Genomic DNA, 22,654 nt, shown 5'->3' on the forward strand with positions numbered 1-22,654 from the left:
AATGCAACAAATTCCCTTATTGTTCTTGTCGCTGCAGTAACTATTTGTCTTAGCACCATGTGCTAGGCAAATCATCGTCTGTTCGTACTTTAATCTACCTAATCCAGAATGGAAAAACACTACCCAGCAAATCTTCATTGTTGGAATGTTATTTATAGCTATCCTTTTTATGAATAAAAGACCTGCTCATAAGTCAGCTGTCAGATTTCCCATTGTTATTAAAGGTCCTGATCCTGTGTGACCCTACTACTAACAGCAGAATGGCCATACTCTTCACTTGGGAGCCCGCAGCTCTTGGTAAAGGCAAGAAGCACTTTCTTGGCTCCTTTTTTTAATTCAGCCCTTGCTGGATGGCTAGGCTTGCTCAGTGCAGCCAGCATAATGCCGCTTCACTCTGTCCAGCCCTTCACAGAGGAGTACTAGGTCAAGCATCCTGCTCTTCTTGCACCCAACCCAGCATGTGGGTTGCACCCCATGGATAGAGAGGCATTTGGGGAAGGGGAAGAAGAAGTTGCACTCCCTCTTTTGTTTTCCTCAGCTGCATCAAAATCCAACCCCAAATGAAAAGATGAAAATGTGTCTATAATAGAGACTATTGAGCAAAAAGTAGTAGTGCTACTTTTCTGTACACACCTTTGTTTGTTGAACATAAAGCCTGAATTGCCACTGACCAGACACATGGAATTAAAACATTCAGATAGGAAAGCAAAGGGGACAGGAAAAAAATTTTTCAAAAAAAAATCTGTATATATTATACTCTAGTACCAGTGGCAGGAAAGTTAAGAAAAAGTATTATTTAAAAACAAACAAAAAAAAGGACACACACACCCCCAACCAAACAAATAATAATAATAAAAAAAGGTATGTTCTCAGTTAATTCACTAAGTGCAAAAGCATATATAAGTAAGGTGTTGGTATGCCACCTAATAAACATTTCCTGTTACTGCACACAGAAGTCTCATTTTCCAGTCTCACAAATCTACCCCAATCCTGAGCAGCTGCTTGGAGGGTTGCCGGGTAGGTATGGAGGGGGTGTGAGGGAGTTGGGTTTTTGTTTGTTTCATTGGGGTTTTTTGAAACAAAACGCTAACCATAACACATGCATTAATTGAATGTCATGGGGGCTGTCAGAAAAAAAAAAAGCTACCAGTAAATAAAAAAGTAGCATTTTAGTAATAGGTTACTAAATGTGCATAGGTTGCAAAGTATCAGTTATTCACTGCAGGCTACTTGCTTAGTGCTAGAAAGCCTTACTCCGTTTGCCATTCATTTTGGAGAAATGAATAGATTTAGGCAAATCAGGAGTAGGGTAAATCTGGAGAAATTACAAAGGGGAGGAGTTCACCTTCCTGGCTATGGCTTTCAGGTCTGTCCAGGACTACTTACTCCAGTATAAAACTGAGAGCAGAAATATGATCACATCCTAAGAAGTCTAATCAATTCTGGTTTCAACACTGAGCCTATTTAAAATAGATAATGGAATTGCTGTTCCTTGTTCTGTTCTCTCTGCACATTCTCAAGACAGAGGCAGTAGGTAAGTCCTTGCCTGCTCTTTCTAACCCCATGTACCAAGGTTACTCTTATTTATGATTTGTTTCTGAGTATCAGTACATACAGTAGAGACTTTCTAATTCTTCTATATGACAAATGAAGGATGTTTTATTTATTTCTCTGACTTTTATTATTTGTGGTAAAATATCAAGTATAGACTTCTCTCATGAACAAATGAGTGGGTTTGGTTTGTTTTTTTTTTCACCTTTAGAGATTCTAGTTGCCTTCCTCCTCCAAGAAAAATCAATGAGGTTTGACTTGATGTCTATAGTTAACTATATATGTAAATTTAAAAACTCAAAACACAATTTCTTTATCTGTAAACTTCTTAAAACTTCAGATAGCTTGTTTTAGTTTTCCACTCATATTGCTTTGCAGTTTATGATATAAGATGAAATTCTTATGGTTGCCTGCTGAGAGAGAAAGAACAATACATCTTTTGCTGCATTAGCCCAGCAGATCCATCTATTTTTGCACTGTGTGCACTATGTACATAAGTACACTATGCACTTACAATGACTAGATTAAATAACGGTCTATAATTAGTATTGAAAAATGCAGAAGGTATTTTTATGCTTCTATTAGATCAGCAATGCTATAACATTGAATAAATCACCTTTCCTATGTAAATATCAGCACACAGCCTCAAAATTAAAGATAAACACTGCAGTTCTTAATAGTAATGAAGGGTCTATTGTTTGCACTAAAATAGACTAGACTGCATTAAGGAAAAAAAAGAGTTACAATATTATCAGAGGTATCAGAGGGAAGCACTGCACCAAGAGCCTATTAAAGGGACACGGGTTTAAAGCAGATCAAGATTCAGTTGCCAGACTTAAAGTAACAGAGGTCTGAGATGCTCAGAAAGTGCCTTAAGGTGCATAGCCGGAGCACTGGGGAAATGGAGGGGGATTCCCCACATTTTATTGCTCTGTTCTTAGTTAATTCTCCATATCCATGACTCAGTAGCTTGCCTTTTCCAGATTCTTACCTGACAGTTCAAGTACCTACCCTCTTCCCTAGTCTGTATTTTGTAGGTATTCTCTCTCCAGAGGCTTCCCACATGTGGTGCAGGTAAACAGAAACACAAAGAACCTTTGCTCTTCCAAAGTCTACAACTAGTGTTTGCTTGATATTGATTACTCACTGATTAACACTTTGCTAAATTTACTGCTCTATTAAGGGATTTATTACAGGATCTTGAAAGACCATTTGGAAAACCCTTATGGGCTTTATTAGATTAGCGTTAATAATTAGTGCTTTAGCAGATGGAAGAAAGATAGGGAATGCATGTAGTATTTTTTGTTGTTTTTTTCCCCCACCATTATTATTGCCAGTAGAGGCAAACTACACAGTCATTAACGCACAAGAAACCTGCTCTCTCCCTCACCTTCTTTTCTAAACCTTTTCCTGAGGTAGAAGCTTCACAGGATACATCATGCTAAGTTAAAGGCTAAACATTTCAAGAAACCTCAACTTTTGAGAATCAGCCTAAATTATTTTTGTTATATTTGGAAGGTATCTTTTTTAAAAAAATAAGCATTTCATTTCTATCTTACCACTTTTCAGAAGCAGCTTGACTGATATCCACTTATCAGCTCATTTAACATACCTCCACCAGGGTTGTTTTTCTAATCTGGGCAGCCTCATAATTCACCACACTTAAATAGTCAATATGACTGATTGCTAATCTTTCAAATTGCTTTCAGCCTTGACCTGTCTTAATATCATAGCACCTATGTTTTAACATTATTACTAATAGTCTTTAGAGGGCTTTATAAAGGAGCAAGCTTCATTATCTATAATGAAGAATGTATAATTCCCATTCTACAAAAGGGAAACCGAGGCACATTGGTGCAGTCACCTGCCCAGAGATCAACCAGCACCAGGAAAAGAAACCATCTCGCTTGAATCTCTGTCCAGCATCTCATCCACTGACTTACATGGATCTCAGTTACCATATTCCATTAATAGCTGCGCTGATGCACCTCAAATGGCTTGCTTGATTCCTTTGAGAGATCAATGACCCTCTGGTAATACTATTGGACAGGCAGAAGAGAGAGGCAAAATGTCTGCAATGTTCCAACAGGAATATTCCAAACCTTTTGAGAGAGAGGTTTTATTAATGGTAAATTCAGTCTAGTGCCATTCAGAGAACAACAATTGCAGAGGACAGTAATGTACATCCATCTAGAAGCTTTGTGGTGGGGTTACAGCAAGTGCCAAGTGTTACTGAAAAAAATAATTTTCTTTAAGAGGAATGGAATGAACCCCAGCATATTTTAACCTTTTTCTTTATCACAGACCAGGACTCAGCCATGAGAAGACATTCTCCCACAGTCTATGCTCTAGTGCTCCAAAAGATTGATGCATGACAGAACATGATTCCTCTAATTTTCTGTATTTCTACTTACATACTTTTAACTTTCACAAACATAAAATTTATGTAACCGTGCTGACATTGACATTGTCAGCATTAATTCTCAGTCTGATGTTTCTTCAGGGCCATTCAAATACGAAGTATACCCAATATCTCTATAAGCAGCATAAAAACAAGATGCTGTAACTTCTTCCATTTCCAGTTCTAATGGTATAGATTGCACACATATTTATAGTTGTATTTCAAATCCATTTTAGGGTTGGGAAAATTGGGATGCTGGTGCACTTAGATACACTCTGGGATGAAAAGTTGCATTTTCAGTTGTTTAAGAAAGAAGAGTAATAACTGCAATATAAGACCTAGAACACATAGAAAAGGCAGTAAGCCGTAGCTGCTTTAGGCAGTAATCCATAGGTGCTTTAGGACATATGGATTGCCTGAATTTCCCTCTGTCCACCCACCTAATCCAACACATGATTAAATATAACTGACAAGCTATCACTGACATTATCTCAAAGTAGTTACCTCGACTATCTCAGTGCAGACAGACTTTTGATCTCAAGTTATGATCTTTATGCAGGATACATCGCTTAGGGCTTCCTTTTCTTTCTTCCTTGTCATCACTCAAGCTGCCAAAATAGATTTAAAGGCTTATCTGAGTCTACCTATCGTCATCCATACATATCAGTGTATGCCATCATTGTCAGATCCACTGTATGCAAGAAGAAACAAAAGCTCTCATTTGTCAGGTTGCTGAGTGTGCACCGAGAGCAGGAGATACCCACTGATACTGCTCTGTGCTCTCCCCTCTCCATACAGCTACTCAAACTGCACAAGCAGGCTTCTGGCAGCACAGAATTTTCTAGCTTTATCAACTGTGCTGAACAAGCAGCAGCACTTAGTGCTTAATAGCTTTGAAACGCTGAAATTCTTTTACTAATAAACTTTCCCATTAACTGTGGATCCTGCAATTAAATTTTAGCAAATTAAGTCTATAAGAGGGACTGTTATGGTGAACAGAGGTTGAGCCACTGTTATATTCACTGGCATATTTGGCTTACAATTGGAGGTGTTTTACGGCTGAGAGAAGAAAGGGTGCAGACTGCTTGACCAGGGTATCTAAGGATGCAAATCCTGTAATCTCAGCATGCACTTGTTTCCTTCCACAGTCTATGATAAAGGCACAAAGTGGTATGGCATTATAACAATTTCATTCTCACTCTCTCTTTGACACTAAAATTCAGCAAAAGAGAGAAAAGCGCTTGTGGCAGAGCAGCAGGTCAGACAGTGGAGCCAGAGAGCAGCTCTTCAGTTAGCTCAGCTGAATGAAACAGCCTGTTTCATTTGGGGGGGGCAGAGAACCAAGCCCAGCGGGCAAAGAAACAACATTGTGTGTCACTGGAAGACTCCTGAAAGGCAGCTACAAGACAGTATTAGAGTCCTATATGGAATAAACTTTGAAGTGTTTTTAACTTCTTACATTTCTGCAGCCTGCCAGGTGTGGCATTCAGATATATCTGCATTGCACATATGGGTAAGTTTGTGTCAGACCAGGAATGCCTTGATTCTCTTCACATCAGTCTATGTGTGAAGTTATTCAAGAATATGTACTGTGCAGACACATCTTGCTGTAATCTACATTCATCTGCAGATCCTGACTTCCTCTCAAAGAATTACCCACGTAAGCATTATAAGATCACCTCTGCTGTCTCCATCACATACGAATCCAACAATTGCCCCTCACCCCTGTACATGACTTCTGAACTGCTGAAGAGTGATTGCATATAGCATGTAGTGATGAATGACATATCACAGATGAGAGGAATCCTGCTTTGCTGTGCCTAAGGCAGCATACATCTATGCGATGCCTCGATAGGCATCAAGGTTCTTGAGCAGACAGATTTTTTATTAGGCTGATGCATCCAAGGGCATCACAGCTCCAAGTTCAAAAATCATTGTTCACTTGTTTGCAGTCTGTTTCTGGTGACATGCAATGAGTGGGCAATTTTCCATGTACATAGTGGACCCAATCACATTATTAATGCTCCATTTAAGGATCAGCCTGACTAGCGTGAGTACACTACATTGTCATCAGTTTGTATTAACTCACTGTTTAGCTGACCTCAAGCAGAACTGCAATGTGCTGCATCACCTCGTCCTTCTCCAGCATCCCAGCCAGGTGCTTTCCTGCTGTTCTTCACTTCAGCTCAGGGAAGGAAAGGAGCATGGTAGAAGCCATACATAGGAGCCATACGCAGGTGACAAGTGACATTACTTCAGCTTAAGAATTACTCTCCTTTCTCCTATAGCAAAAGGTATCAGCTTAACAGTTGGAATATCCCTTATATGCTGCAAGCTGTGCACTGTGATACTTAAGAAAACTGGAGTCACGGTTTCTCCTAGCTCTTACATTTAGATTTTGAAGACTGGAAGCCGAAAAGCATTTTCAGAGGCAGGCGCTGCTGTGAAACACCTTTCTCTTAGCTGTCCAAATAACCAGCACAAACCTTTAGGTCCTCAAGACATGCTGCAAGCAAGGTCCAGTTCTTCAGCTAGGTGTCTGTCTTCATGCGAAGAGGCTTTTTTCCCTGTTTGTGGCATTGCAGGAGATGCTTTGTTATGTTGCAGAATGTATCTAATGGCCTGGTATTAGATTTTTAGTCACATTTCTAACTGTAGGATCAGTCATCATAAACGCAGCACAAAAGACTACAAAAGGACAGTAAAGCTAGAATGTAATTTGTTTGAACTAAATTTTAAAAATACTAAAAAAAGGATTTCTGAATTTTATTTGACGCTGCCTCTGTTGTAAACAAAGCAAAGCAAAATACCCCACAGAAGCAAATCACCTTAGCCCTGGATACTCATTTTTTGTTAAAGGCCAGCTTCCTTCTCTGATACAGCAAATTTATGAGGACACATATATATGACAGAGGCTACAACAGTATCACAGGTCACAGCTAAAAACATTTTCCTCTCTCTGACACAAAGGAAGTAGTTTGCAAGTGTTTATAGGGCATATCTAGCATCCTCCAGTCTCTTTGGATTTTTCCTTTATACGTGTTGCAGACAAAGACCTCATTGAGCATGTGATTTATGTACACATGTGCAAATTATAAACACTGTGCTCAAATCAGATGTGGTTACGTGTAATGCTTCACTAGTACAATAAAGCTTATTTTCAAGGTTAACTCCCCATAATATCTTGGAATGTACCTACCTACAGATGTATATCGTTATGAAAATTAAAATTTCCAGGTAAAAGTGAATGGAAAAGAGATGGATGATCACAAACATTTGGTTTTACATGGTTAGAGATACACAAATCTAGACGTAAACATTTGGAACTGATTTTGCCTGTCAAAGTATTTGATCAGGACTTCCTGAGGATGTGTAATACTTAAGAATGTATAAATAGACTTATGTATATATGCTCAGCTTTTGTTCAGCAATCTCATTAATTAGAAAGACAGACTTAGATTCCACTTGATTTTAAGTTTCTTTGTCTTTTGTACTTAAGATAACAAGTTTCACAAAGCAAGCTAAAAATAGCACGAGCCCAACACAAACCAAAGCTAAAAATACACCGCATGCAAAACTAGCTTTTGCCATTTTCATGGAAAAGGCCAGCCTTCACTCTGCTGCAAAGCCGGCGGTTACAACAGATTTTAGGGATGGATTTGAAACCAGTGGACAATAGTGCAGTAATGAGAACTATGCCGTTCAGGGCAGCCTGGGCTTTCTGAAAAGCAGCAGTGCAGAGGGAGCACTATCAGCTGTGTGTCTCAGAAAACAACGAATTGTCAGCGAGGACATGGCTGAAAGAGGGTGACAAGAGATCTGATGGGACAAACAAAGGAGTCAGTCAGTGAAAGGGAGAGAAGGGATTTTAACTAAAAAGCAACAGGGGATATTCTTACTGTCTCAGTACTTCAGGCTATTTGTGGCATAAAGGTCATTTACACTTCAAGAGATTAAATATAGTTAATAAAAATGGCTAACCGTCAACATATAAAATTAATAGATTTCCAGCTACTTTATTCAGAAGGACACAACCTGTTTTAGTAACCCTTTTGTGCAGATGGACAAATCAAAAGGCCAATTTTCATCTAGCCTGAATACCACCTGTCTCACGGCACTGAGTCAGAGGAGACGTGGGCTTCCACGCAGCAACTCAGCAGGTCCAAGTAGGGCAGTAAGCACGGAACAAGTAGGACAAAGTAGATTTAGGAACTTTTATGGAATTCAGGCAATCTGACCATGGGCCAAAGAGCTTAAGGGTCTTTTCCTAGATCACACAATAGCCCATTGGCAAACTGCTAACACCCTGGCTTCCAGCCAGGAGCACTGTCCTCCATCCAGCTGCGTAAGTGAACAGAAGAGGGAGTTCTCAACTGAAGGAATTTTTTGCCTCAAGTTTCCAAGCTAGGCTTGATAGCTAAAACAATTGAAAACATTTACAATAAAATGAAAACAATACGTAACTGTATTGTTTTCCAGCTATTCTGGTGCCAAAAAAACAGCTTTGGTCAGGAAACCAGTTGTAAATTTGACAAGGAAGAAACAGAGATAAGTAGGACTGCTCACTTGCCAAGAGAGACTCCCTAAATTTAACTGTCTTGAACTTTGTGAAGGAAGAGGAGGCCTTCAGCCTAGTTCAGCCCTACTCTAAATTAAAACCCAGTAAAGTCAGGGTGACACCTCTGATATGGTGCATCGTCACTTAAATCAAGAATCCATAATACAATGTAAGAGCCAGATAGAGTCGATAACATAGGAATTGTGAGTCCGGGTGTATATGTATACTGAATGTATATGTGTACTGAATTATAGTACTTCCAATGGTGACAGCAATGCAAATGTCTCTATTTAATGCCAATTAGGCAAGGAGCTTTTGGAAATCCTGGCTAGTATCTAATACTATCCTGAGCAAAGTGTGGATGCTCATGGCCTAACTCATGTGTACCAGCAAGGTATGGGAGTAAGCTATGAAACCCTCCAGGGCAGCTCATATCACAGCAATGGTTTCAGCACCTCACCTGCAAAAACCAAACAAAACCCCCAAGCGACCAAAAAACCCACTTTCTGCTGCATTTTTCTGGGCAATAAAATAAACAACATGAAAGAGAATGGGGGAGCTGAGGTCTGATTGAAAGAGCAGCCAGGTGAGAGGACTGCAGGATGGGATCTCATGTGTACTGAGTCCCTGTAAGAAAGGGCCTTCGGAGAAAGAGATGAAAGACTGAAGTGGAAATGGTGGAAAGGTGAAGGGCACGTTGTCAAGAGATGGGACGAAGGATGGATGAAGCAAGAACAGGAATTACAGATTATGAAGGAACTATTTGAAGGCTGTAAACACCAGGGAGGGAAAAGAATTGTTTAGGGTGGTTCAGTGATATTTCTAGGAGTGATGGGATGCAGATAAGCAAGTGGAAAATGTAAGCTATTAAACAGGAAGCATTTCCTGACAGTGAAGGCTAATAGACTGTGGAAAAGTCTCCTAAGGGAAGTGGCAGGAGCCACTCAGACAATTAAAACTAGACTAGACAACATACCTTAGGGCATAATCATGCCTAAGACCACAGACAACTGACTGGATGTGACAAGTATCTTTCCTTCTTGCTTCAGAAATAAGGCCATAAAGCCCGGGGGAAAAAAGGACCATTGTAAATGCAAGTTCCCTATACGTAGGGAGGCATCACACCTGACTCAAATAAAATCCAAATGCAAATTTTCCTTGTAAGTGACATAGGGCATGGCAGTTTGGTTCATCCTGAGTGGTATCTATACAAAAGGTCCTGTTCTCTAATGTTACATCACTGCCAACCAAAAAAAAAAATCTAATTCACAGTAAACATTAATTCATTGTTTGCTCAGGCATTCTGCAATGTGTAATTAGCTCATTGTTTAAGATTTAACAGCTCTAAGGACCTTTTTCTTATGAACTGCTGAATTTATATCCTGTTCTACTTCACTGATACCATCCAACTTTCTAAACCACAACTGTGATAAGCACTTGATAGAAAAACACTAACTCTTTGTTAGTTTGCAGACATTAGGAATTTTGCAGGAAGCTTGCAAAAATTAGACGCTAATTATTTGGTGTATGTTGCATTTGACAGAAGAAGGGAAGAATACTCATGAGTGCTGGATGTAAGGCAGCAGTAAACACCTGAGGGCTGGATATTTTTTTTTTTTTTAAACTTTTACTCCCCATCATCTTGATGTGCAGGCTGAAAGATTTTTAGCGTGCTCATGTGTCAATCTATTAAGACGTGATTGAAAGCCACAAGCTTATTTGAGAGAACCTGCCAAACACCTATCAGCTGGTAAAAAGTCGGTGGTTGCTTTGTTTGAGAAGGGTTGGACTCAGACTCAGCAATGAAAGGCTCCATAACCCACTTCCATTTCACTCCTCTGGTACAGAGACATTGTATCAGATCCACTGACAATACGATTTGGTGATATTTACCTTCCTTCAGTGTCTCCTGTGGTTGCCTTTGATTTTCGTGGTTCTATGGTCATGGTCTAAAAGCTCCACAGCCTTGAACCCAATGGACAATGAACTTGCTGCACTTACTCCTAATTGTGAATCATACTGACTGTAAAATTTGATTTGCATTACAGTAATGCTTTGATGTCTAAGTCATGATCACACTCCCATTGTGCAAGGCACTATACAAACCCAGAACAGTAGACCTTGTTCCAAGAATTTACAGTAAACAGACTGGAATACCTCAGCTGACCTTGATTTCTCACCTGACAACTTTCCTCTCTGGTTTAACTCACATCCCAAAGAGTTTGAGACCAAATCTTTGCAGGTAACTATCCTCTCATGCTGCATAGATGCTACTACCTTTAAACATTTGTGTCCAGGTTATTCCTGCAGTGGAATACTTTTTCTCCTGAAGGTTTGTGCACATGTAACTTGCAAAGAAAGAAAGACCACTTGCAGTCACAGGGTACTGGTACAGCAATTGTTAAAGCATATACTGAACACTGGGCTAGAGCATTTGCCAAATATATGAACGCAGTCATACATCCGTGCAAATACTAACGCATATGAAACATAACCAAGCATTGTGAAGATCGGCTTACCTGGTATTAGCTAGGCATTTATTGATTAAAATACCGATTAAGGCACTTGGTGACATACTGTGCTTGAAACTTCTGGTTCTGCTGTTTCCCAGCGGAGATGAGAAATTGCTCAACGCTGCTGGAGGTCTGGCCACTGTCTTGTGTACACAGGCCTGAAAAAATGCCACAATCAATTTTAGAAATGGCAGGTCCTAAAGCTAAGTTTTGTGTATGTTTAGAAATGTGTCAGAAAATAAAACCTTGTCGAAACCCATTTTTTGATAATTACAAAATGTTAATGGAACAACAATGTAGAAATCACTACAGTTCTTACAATACAAATCTAGCAATATTATTTACTTTTGTCCTCAATATTACTTAACATTTGTTGAACTAGAAAGTGAGTCAACATTATTTATAGTTTTCAGCATAAATTTAATTTTTGTGAGAGATGAACTAAAACAGTATCATTTTTCAAGAATATATTAATTGCCACAAGCTCATCCAAGTCTCCCTCTGTTGTTATAGCTAGCCACATTTTGCATCGAGGTTCTATTTATAACGTCTTCTAAATACTTAATAGAGCGATGGTATTGATATGCTACTGATATGAAGATAAAGGTGTTAAAAGCAGTTATGAGCCTTCCAGCAGATGATTTATAAAAGATCACAAATTATGGTAATTAGCAATCTAATGACAGGACTCTTCCATAATAATCCCTAAAAATTGATTAGCCATTTATTAAAATGCCTATAATTTACTAATCATAGGCAAACAGAAACTATAGTATTAATCATGATTATAAGAGGTTTTGAATTGTTATTGATTAAAGTTAAATAGCCAAAGAGAACTATTGCTGTTAAAGTCTATTTAAACTTTATAACTGTCATAAACAGCCACTGAAGCATGCTGTGATAAACAAACTAGTCCTTACTTTCTTGGCTAGATCAACATATACTTAAGTTAAATCAGCTCTCTTCCTCTGAATTCCGTATTTCTTCTGACAATGAAAAAGTAAGATTAAGACCTTCTATTGAAAAATTTTTCAACCATCTGTGTGGGATCACAGCTGAGTTAGAATGAGTATTCTTTCTTTCTTTCAGGAAATGAGATCCTTCGTTTCTTAAAATTCCCTATTGCACCAAGTAATCTTTAAAATAGTTCCTGGAACGGAGTGAGATAAGTCATCTTGCATAAGTAAATTTACAAGTATATGAAAGGATGGCAAGTACAGAACTGATAAAAGGAAATTTATTTTAACACTACATATATTCAGATGTGGAACTTTTGCCTCAAGAATTTGCTGAAGCCAAAGTTTCAAAACCAAATTATTTAGAACTGCAACCCATCTAGAGTTCTACTATTTTATGCTAGCACAGTTTCTGGAAGGAATATTTACAGGTGTAAACTGATTCATTCAAGACCAGGAGGAGATCTAGAGAGAGAGCGAGCTGCCTACTGCAGGATTTTTATGCTCTTTCCTGAATTATTTGATATTAGAACCCAGCTAGACTTGCTGGATGGTGTGCTCCACACTTTACAGCCGAAGCACTCACCTCTTACCAGCCACTGCTGTTTATATATTTAATAACTGAATCATCTTACTCTAATAAAATTGGGCAGACATAAATAAGAAGTTGTCAAAATGGTGTGGTCAGTCATCACTCTCTGAGGATCTCAGGTTGCAACCCCATTTCCCATCTGCTTTCTCAAGGGACAATTTGTACAGCTTTTCATTCATCTAATTTTCAATATCTGATTTTTTTTTTTTTTTTTTAGTTGGAGGCCATTGGTGCTATCAGTCACAGAAGTATGAACAGCCACACTGTGAAGGTACTGCTAAACAATTTATTTTTCCAATCACATTAGTGTTTGGATTCTTCTGTTTTGCAAAGGGCCTCTTTGTAGAAATAATGCAAAAATTCACACAACTGAGCATTTAATGCTGCATGATCACGTTATATGCAAACATAAGTGCTGAACAGGATACCTAAAGAAGGGTATTTTGAAGATACCAGTGTTTGTTCTAACTCTTCATTTTGTTTCAACCAAGGATAATGCTACAAATATAAAAATAACTCTGATGATTGTGCTCCAGAGGTAATCATCCCAGCAAGCTGGGTATAGACAGCTATTTAAATTCTTAAGGACAGTTATGAAAAATCCTAATGTTCTACCTACAACTGTACCTTTTGTTTTACCAGCAGGATCCACCTAGGCTGCCTGCTCCCTTGCTCACCCCTGCGTCCTGCCCAGCTCTCCCTGGAACTGACTGTGCTGAGAGCAGCATTTCACTCCCAGCACCATTACTATCACCACTTTGTTTTGTTTTTTGTTATAGTTTCCAAGTTTCTATAGTTTCTATAGCTCAGCCAACCTCAATGGTAGTTCACTTTCTATTTTACAGCCATTTACATGTGCATATTTTCCTATTAAGCTTAACAGAACATTCCTGACACATATTAATATTTTTTAAACTACCAAAAATGATATAAGAAAGTTCCTGTATTAAATTCCAACATCCAAAGACTTTTTCTTCAAAGATGTCTCCAATTTCCCAAGCAAGAATATATTGACTGTTGGGCAGTTTGGCTTTATCAAGGATTTGCAGTCTACAGAAAAAAAAATATTTTCTTCATCCCTAAATAGATCCTCGACAATGGCATCTAACAGTCGCCACCTGCAAAGGAAACAAACAGTCACCTATCAATATTGTCACCAGAAATGTTGTTTATGACAAGAGCCTTAAGCCACTGAATTTTGAAGGATATGATGTGAAGGGGTCTTCAAAGTGGAACATAGAAAATAATGGACATACAGGCAAGTACTGTCAAATTATTACTGTTATTATGGGATTTACTTGTGCCTTCACTTGGAACCATCCAGTCGCTTCTTCCATGTTCTGGGCAAGTTGTTAGATATCACTACTGCTACTTAAAACCAAGGGAGCAAAAATAAGATAGCACCCCTATCTTTCAGAAGTGAAACTTTCAGAACACCTTCTGAAGCAAGGATTTCTGGGAACTTTGGGGGAATGATCTGGTTTTTGGATTCTGGACACGGTCCTTGAGCGTCTCAGCAGAAATTGGTTTTGTGCACATGCAGAAACAGAACTCAAGATGTCTAGGGAACCTCAAACAACAACCTCTAGGACTAGGAGGTGGGTGGGTATAGGGGTTTAGGACAACAGTTTTGGCAAAGGTATGTAATTTCTGCTGAATGCTGTTATACCCTTCATTTCTGGGCTTGCCCTTTCTGACCCTTGCTCCTGCACAAAGAATTCTGCTGAAGAAGAACATAATCTGGGAAAGTCATTCAACCAGCAGCTCGCAGTATGTGTGTCTTAGTAGTTCTTTCAACAACGAGCCGAAATCTTCTCAGATTTCAACCTGTTTTCTCTGCAAACGGAAGTAATCTAATGTGAGCTTGTTGATTAGCTACTTACTGATTCAGTAAACAATGAATTAGTGAACAGCAAATCAGTAAACAGTGAATCAGTGAATATAATTTAGAACTGTTTCACTTCCTCCACTTTTCTTCACTAAAAGCAATACTAATGATGATGCTTCAACAATATTATGCTAAATTACTTTAACTTTAAAAATAAATCTGTTGTCATTTTAAAAAAAAATATCTATAGGGGTTATTAAAATCTTGGATGGATTGTTTTAACTGCCAAATCCCTAAAGTGGAAAATTGCAAGTGGCAAGTATTTTCCTAACTTAAAGTGGAAAGGTAGAAAGGTAGACAGCTGGGTAGATTTTCACAGCCAGAGGTCCTAGTTTAAAACATTGGTATTTTGACAGACCATAAGAAAAAGACATGTTTTAACTTTTAGTGCATGGGTTAATGACTTTCCCATTACAGAATGAAATTCTAGAATCTCCATATTACAGTTGCTGTGCATAGAAATACCTTTTACAGACAAATTAATATTCATAAGGATTGGTCAGAACTCTCATCGTTCCCAACCATGCAAAAGGATTAGGTTTTTATCTGGGCTTTTAAAATTTCTTCCTTCTGAGGGCAACCAATCCCTGGGCTACAGTGAGTACAACACTGGAACTGTTATTGCTTAAATTACAGCTGCAATTAGAAGCTCTGCGTGAGATTAGATTATCATTATGTTTGATGATGTGCAGATAGCAAAGGTCAGAATCTCAAAGGTCCTAGAATCTAAATAAACAAAGCCAACAAAGATATGTTACTCATCCATTTACAGATAAAAAAAGCAAAGTAACTAAATGACTCACGCAAGCTTCCAGTTCATTTGAAATTCAGAACAGAAATGAAATCTCTGGGGCTTCAATCCAGGTCAAAACAATCTTTCCTATGGAAAGAAAAGTACTGTGCTTAATGTAGACATCCTAATAAGTAAATTTTAAAAATACATCACAAAAGTCTCAAGCACAGGATGTGATGGTGATTTATAGCTAGAAAAGTGTCTCCTAAGAAAATTTTGTTTTGCTGTTAACAACAGATTAAGCATCTCATTAAATAGATATAATGACTTAGATGCTTAGGCTTAAGTTGCAACACTACTCTAAATTAAAACAGAATATCTTTAAACCCTGCCTAAAACAAATGTTACAGTGCAGGCAATAGGAGATAAAAATGATGCTTAAAAACCAAATAAACTGGGATCAAGGTTATTTTTAAGAATACTTTGATAGGGGTATTCTCCTAGGCAAAAAATGAAGGAATATAGGGTCTTCTGAAAGGTATAAGTAGCTCTCACTCCTGGGGTTATAATGTCAGTGAACAAATCCCTACAAATCCCCTCAGTGCAATCAAGGAAAGACAGGCTATTACCCCGTTTTCTTCAAAATGCAATTAACCAATGATACTCCAAAGGATACATAAATGGATGTCATAAAAGTCTATAAAACCCTTACCCCAGAATAATCCAAAGTAGTGCTCTGTCCTTTTCCTCCATTTTACAAAAGGAAACAAGTATCACCAAATTTATTTTATTTACTATTATTTATTCAGCTGAAATAATGGGTAGCTCAGCTCCCCAGCAAGTGAGGCTCTACTCAAGACATTCAAGTTCACAGAGCAAATCCCAGGTAGAAATGGGAAGAGAATCTCCAAGTGCTGTGCCATAGAGGGAGCCCCAAATGCTGTTGCATATTACTGGGAAGTGCCCTATGATATTTCTCCCTTTCATCTCAAATTAATCTGAGCTAGCATTTTGCAAGAGTTCAGCTTCTGCAGAGCTGAACTTCTGGAACATTCGGGTATGAAAAACCAAGCCAGAACTTTAGGATAAATTTGAACCTCAAGAACATGCATCTTGCTACTCTCACATACTGTTAATGTATAATCTGTTGTGTATTTTTTTTTTTTTAAACAACTTATTTGTTTTCCCCAGTTAAAGTAACATTAAGCACATCCCCTAAAATTGGAGGCGGAGGTCTGGGAAGAAAATACAAGGCAATAGAATTTCATTTGCACTGGGGAGTCCAAGGTGTGCAGCAATACCTTCCCGGGTCAGAGCACAGCATAGATGGAGAAAAACAAGCCATGGAGGTAGGTGAGACTGTTGTGGATTATGGCTTTTACTCAAGAACTCTGGCTTTTTAAGATACTGTTGCACAAAAACTACTGGCTAGTTCTCCTATGAAACCCCAACAGTGGAAATAAAGAACCGAGGACATGTTGCTCACTACCCAGAACATGCAGGAAAACACACTAGTTTTGCATAGCAAAGGCACAGGACAGGCAACAAATCTGGAGTTATATAGCCTTTGGGGAGGAGAAACATTTCACGGCCTATACAGTCTGATTACACTCTCACACTGCTTATTCAGATTATATATTCATTTCTGGGACTGCAACCATGAATCGAACTATGCAACCGAAAAAAAAAACCCTCTCTTCAAGGCAAGGCAAGTTTCCAGTGCTGATACACATGGATTGGTGGAAGGAAACCACCCCCCTTTCAAACCATGACGTAAAAATCGGCCTGTTCCACTGCACAGGCTGAAAATTGAGGGCTGCACCAGTGCACAGAGCGCTTCACCTTCTGGGGAGGTGTACGAAATGGTACTGTTGTTGATGATTGAAGTTTTGAATTGTAGTCCACTTATTGCATAGTTCCTGTCTGAGGTCAAGGGCCTCGAGCTGTCTGTCCCCAGCCTGTAAGCAACAAAGCAGCTCGGGCTCCACTGCAGCATAGGTGCAGAGAAGCAGCCAGGCTGCGCTTAACAACAACAAACTGTAGAGGAAAATGAACAAATAATTGGCTTTGAATATTGTATTACAGCTTCATGTTGTCCACATAAGAGAAGATGTTTCGGGTATAACAGAAGCAAAGAAAAATGCAGATGGTGTGGCTGTGTTAGCATTCTTTATAAAGGTAGGTAGCTAAATTTTTAATTGCTTATCTCAAATCTACCAGCAATTTGGCTGAGTGATCGATTGTGTTAATGTTACAGTAGTCCAAGACCTAAGCCTCCCTGTCTTCTGCAGGCATTCAGTGCCAGCACTTAGTTCCTTTACCCTTTTCTATGTTCTGCTTGCTGTTATCTTTTAGCCTTGTGGGTCTTTTCTGTTTTATTCACAATTAATTTAAAGCAACCAGTTGTTGAGAAAAGCATGATTTGGAATCAAAATATTTCTGTTTCAGATTGAAGAAGAAAATAAAAACTATGCAACTCTAATAAATGAATTAGAGAATATTAAATACAAAGGTAAGACTTTTGTTGGTCAAAATGCAACATATATTTATTTCAGCACATATACTACCAGGTAGTTCACAGTCCAATCCTGTTCTAATTACGGTAGAGATTGTTACTTGAAAGTCAAAGCCAAAAGATAGAGGTTAGTTTGTCAAGTACTCGGAGCATTGCAGGTGGGAGAAAATCTAGCTCCCCATATTTGCAGTGAAGAACACCCCCCGAACCAGGACAAGTATTCCTGCTTCTACAGGAGGAAGCACAGTGAGAAGAAAAACATGCCTAAACCATGTGTTATCACAAGAGGTGTGCGTAACTTGTGCTGTGTGGGACCCTGCAGTTGGCAGTCAGGGATTTCACAAGCGGTGAAGCAGCGCATGGGAAGTGTGCGTGGGGATGAGGCTTTACATGGCCATGAGCAGCAGCCGCATTTGAAGACAAATGTGAACAATACCCGCAGCCGCGCTTGTTACAAGCGATATTTCCACATGGTTTGTCTAGGGCAAAGAGCACAGATGGAGCCTTTGCCACTGAGTTCTCTTCTCCCGCCTGAGGAAGATCTTGGAAGGTACTATCGGTACAAGGGTTCCCTCACCACCCCTGACTGCCATGAGGGTGTCATCTGGACAGTATTTGAGAAGCCAATTGAACTCAGTATTTCTCAGGTAAGTCGCAGAGAGACAGCCTGGAAGGTCTGCTTATGGTTATTTTGCCCCTTCATCTGTCTGCTTACTCACACAACACACACTTGTTAGCTGCTCCACTGCTTTGTTCTATGACAAACAACACTTGCTTGGCATTAGCCTAATCCTAGTCCTTAGTGCCAGTTTTTTGACCCTATTAAATCATCTCTCAAAAAAAGGCAGGAAAGCAGAAGGAAGGGGAAATGACGATGTGAAAAGAAAGTTAAAAAAACCCACAGGTAAACACCTAACTCAGTGCTTCAGCAGCAGCACTTCCACGGCTGTCATCTGCTCACCCCCAAAATGTCACTGTTTTTCTTCTATTCTCGTAAGTATTAGGATACCAGAACAGAATACTTCAAAATCCAAACTTTGAGTCTATCGGCATCAGCTTTAAGCAACCCATTTGTGTCCTACAGAGAGGAACAGGAGACGGAATCATGAATGCCTCTAAAATGTAGATTGTTCAGCTGACAGAGTACACGATTAAAAAATTCAGGTGTCCTGGAGTGGACTCTCAGCAATACTACTAGCCAGCACAGCCTGGCCGAGAGCCAGCATCTGTATTTTAGTTCCTTACCTGCAGTGTACTCCTAATCACTTCAGTCAGTGCTCAGCCACACACAAGTCAGCATAGCACAGCACACAAGGGTGAGCATCTGCTTGCTCTGGGCCAGTGTCGTGCTGCAAGCAATTAGAAACTCGAAAGCAAAGTCCTCTTACTTTGCGTCACTGTGACGTGATGGACAAGGACAGGACTGTGTGCGTCAAGAGCACTGGTGTAACCATGTCCTTGAGGTGGACAAAGCATTTGGCTCACACGGAAAGGAAGTCCCCATGATTTCCAAGGCTAAAACAAGTCATCTGTCAGTGACCTCTGGCAGTAGCCTCCATCACATTGTTTCCTGCAAGGTTTAATGCATCCATACAGTTCAAAACAATGCCACAGAATAAGGCACTGCAGATTTAGAATATCACAATTTCCAGTATTCCACGGAAAAAGGATTTAATGATCTATTCTTTTCTTTGATGTCTGCAGATTTCTCAATTTTCCACAGTCCACTTTGATGGGAAGAACTCAACTTACATGGTTGAAAATTTCCGGCCTGTTCAGTTTCTGAATGAACGAAAGGTGTACTGGTCCAGTGCCAGCATCCTCCTGCCTACTGCTAAGGTTTTAATGTTGCTCCTGATGCTTACGTACATCCTGAGTTCTCTTTTCCAATGAACACTTCTCACCTCATTCAAGGTTCTGGGCTTTTTGGAGGTTTTTTTTTTTTGTTGTTGCTGCTGTTGGTTCTTTGTATCAAGTAGTCTCTCTAACTACCAACTCATGAATCATATCTCAATACAGAATTTAACCTTGTCCTCCTCCAGATACTAACCAAGGACTTCTGTTGCTGCTCTTACATAAAATGAAACCCATTGCACTAAATCACAAGAAATCAATGGAACTGTAAGATAAAGCTATGAAGATTCAAATTTAAAAAAACCCAAACACTTAAAGAAAGAATTAGGATGGATTATTTGCAAGCCTGTAGTTTTAACACAATGCTGGAAGGACACTTTGCAAGCTATACAGAGGACCTTCAAGAGGAATCTCTTCTTAAGTGCCTATGAAGGGGTTTGTTTGGAGCATGTTTACATTCAACACTGCAAATCAGGAAGACAGTAACACGGGGAGTAATTCTTATCATCCCTACATTGTCCTACAGGAAGGTACAATACAGACCAAAGAAAAAAATGCTCACACACAATTGAGCAACAATTGCAATTGATCTGGGTGATCCTATCTAGTGAAGGATATGTGACAAATTTCACCTGTACTAACGCAATTTCCCCCCCCCCCCCTTCTTCCTTCAGAATATCTAAATTTAATTTTTAGATAAGGATACTGGATTCCTTTCATCTAATCTACTGATTCTGGATTTCAGGTTTCTCTCTTAAACCTATTTATTCAGCCTAGTACAGCATCCTTCTCTGGGATGCCCATGGCCAATATGACGTGCTAGAAAGAAAAAGGGAAGCTCAACTGCATGTACCAGTTGCACATCTGTGGAAATTCCCTCTCTTTGGAGGGCTGCATTTGAAGCATAAGACTTTGATGATCCTTTACAGTTTTCATTTGCCTAATAAAATGGGACAGCTCAAGAAGTGGCTCTTTCCAGTATCACATTTTAGAAGTTTTTAAATGTCAGTTTGAACATTTCAGTATGAACTTTTTTTTTTTTTATAACAACACACCTGCAATATTCACATACGGTTAAGATTCATAGTTTTTCCAAGAAGATTGTGATTTGAACTGATTTCTTCAGATCTTACTCAATTACTTACAGAAAAGTTCAATACATTGGGAAATGGGATTTCCTTGTATTATTCCAGTTCTCTCTCCGAAGAGAGTCATAACAGTTTTCTTTGGCTAATGCCATAGAACATGTTACAGCTTCTAGAATTTTAGATTTTGGTCACACCAAAATAGGATTTCATATTAGCAGACTTGTATTTTTTTCTTTAGCTTAATATTTGCAAAGATGACTTTATGCTACAGCTATATAGCCATTTTCAGGAAAATCATGGCAGTGAGACTAACCACAGCTCACCAAAGGAGAAAAAGCGGGGGGGGGATTATTTTCATATTTAGCAATCAATAATATAAGCTTAAAAAAAACACATGGGAAAGCAAATTCACCTTTTCAGGTTTAGAGGAATCATTAAGACTTTAACTGTATTTTTAGCTAACTGAAAAACTTTTGAGAAGCAAACCTAAATGAAGGATTAAAGTTGAACAGAGACCTATGTTTTCACTGCCTTGAGTTTTTATTTCTTTTGTCCTTGCTGAAGGGGAATCCACACAATACTCGTTCAGAAAAGGAATGTGACTTTTTCCCCCCTATTTTCTTCACGACATTTAGGGTTGAGTTTGCATTTGGGGGGGGGGAGGGTCAACATGGATTTGCAGTACATTGGGATGTTTCTGATGTCGGCAGGCTTCTGGAGATTTAACTTCACATGGGTCAGCTGGGTATTATCTGCACATAGCAAAATTGCTTTGTGTATGGCACCTTGCTCAGCAGAGCTGCTGCACACACCCAGCCCATCAGGGAGAGGACGGGCAGATTTCCTACCATGAAAGAAAGGGTACCATGGATTTACCCAGGGTAACTTCACTTCTGTACAAACGCTTGGCTAGTTAGTTAACCAGGATAAATGGTTGCATACTTACCCACCTGTTGAACATCTCTGTGTTAGCTGTTTCCACTACATCCCTCAACAACCCACAAGTAGAGAATGCATCAAGAAATTAAGAGGAAAGATGCTTTGTTTTCAGGCTGTGTTACAAAATGTAATAAATGGAAGTATTCTGAAAGGCTCATGTTTTACTGCTCTTTCAAGATTTACAAGCAACATGGTACGCAGCACAATCACATACAAAAGTCCTGTAGGACTGGGAGCTCCTGTTTTAAAGACCAGCAATGTGAATACTCATCAGGATGCCTCCACTGAAAACAATGCCTTTTGCACTAAAAAAGCCCCCTGCATCTGGTGGGAGTATGTATAAGAGCCTGTCATCCTACTCTATTCAGATTATTTACTGAATTCATGAAGTGATTCTTCATGGTGCCCAAAGGCACCTCTCTTAAGGATGATTGGAAGAAACTGTGGAGGATCTGGGTCAACTGTCATTTATTGCTACTGATAAACGATCAATCACGGGGCCAACTTTTCACTAGGTTGTGGCTCAGCTTACCACATAGGTAGAGAGGACCGTTTATGGCGTTTAGTTACGATGTGGGAGGATTTCATTTACTATGAAACATATTAAAACATTACTAAGAGGAAGAAAAAAAAATCTGCTAAGATGGTTAGTCCTCTGTAAGTATTCTTCTGCACAAACCTCAGCATGAATAAAACCTGAATAGGCAAGTATGACCATTTTTACTGAGTGAATCTGAATTTTATGCCAATGAGGAAAAGGGAAATGCTACAGTCTGCATCTGTGTCAGTGATCTAGTTCAATTTGTTCTTTGTCGGAGTCACCTCTTTGCAACCAGGCAGACACATTCTGTTCTGGTGCAGGACGTGACAATTACAGGACTAGTATTAATGCAGTGAATAAATACAAATCTACAGCAAAAGCTATTCAATTTAAAAAACAGTACAAGACAGGAAGGCTTGAAGTGGGACATTTGGGTTTCGTTTGTGAAGATAGTTATGGAAAAGTAATTTGCTGTTCCACAAGCAGCTTCAGGTGCTGATTTTCAAGAAATTTGTCTAGGCTACA

General features: G+C 39.1%; 1 protein-coding gene across 1 annotated transcript; it reads left to right on the top strand.

Moving 5' to 3' along the window:
• Positions 1-1,350: 1,350 nt before the first annotated feature.
• On the top strand, positions 1,351-21,168 carry CA4 (carbonic anhydrase 4). The gene is made up of 8 exons (XM_052804545.1): positions 1,351-1,534; positions 12,789-12,842; positions 13,659-13,829; positions 16,384-16,541; positions 17,278-17,370; positions 17,641-17,704; positions 18,191-18,354; positions 19,412-21,168. The coding sequence occupies exons 1-8, from the start codon at positions 1,477-1,479 to the stop codon at positions 19,598-19,600; spliced, it is 951 nt and encodes a 316-aa protein (XP_052660505.1). The 5' UTR covers positions 1,351-1,476; the 3' UTR covers positions 19,601-21,168.
• Positions 21,169-22,654: the final 1,486 nt, after the last annotated feature.

The sequence above is a fragment of the Harpia harpyja genome, chromosome 12 (assembly GCF_026419915.1).
Source record: "Harpia harpyja isolate bHarHar1 chromosome 12, bHarHar1 primary haplotype, whole genome shotgun sequence".
Lineage (NCBI taxonomy): Eukaryota > Metazoa > Chordata > Aves > Accipitriformes > Accipitridae > Harpia > Harpia harpyja.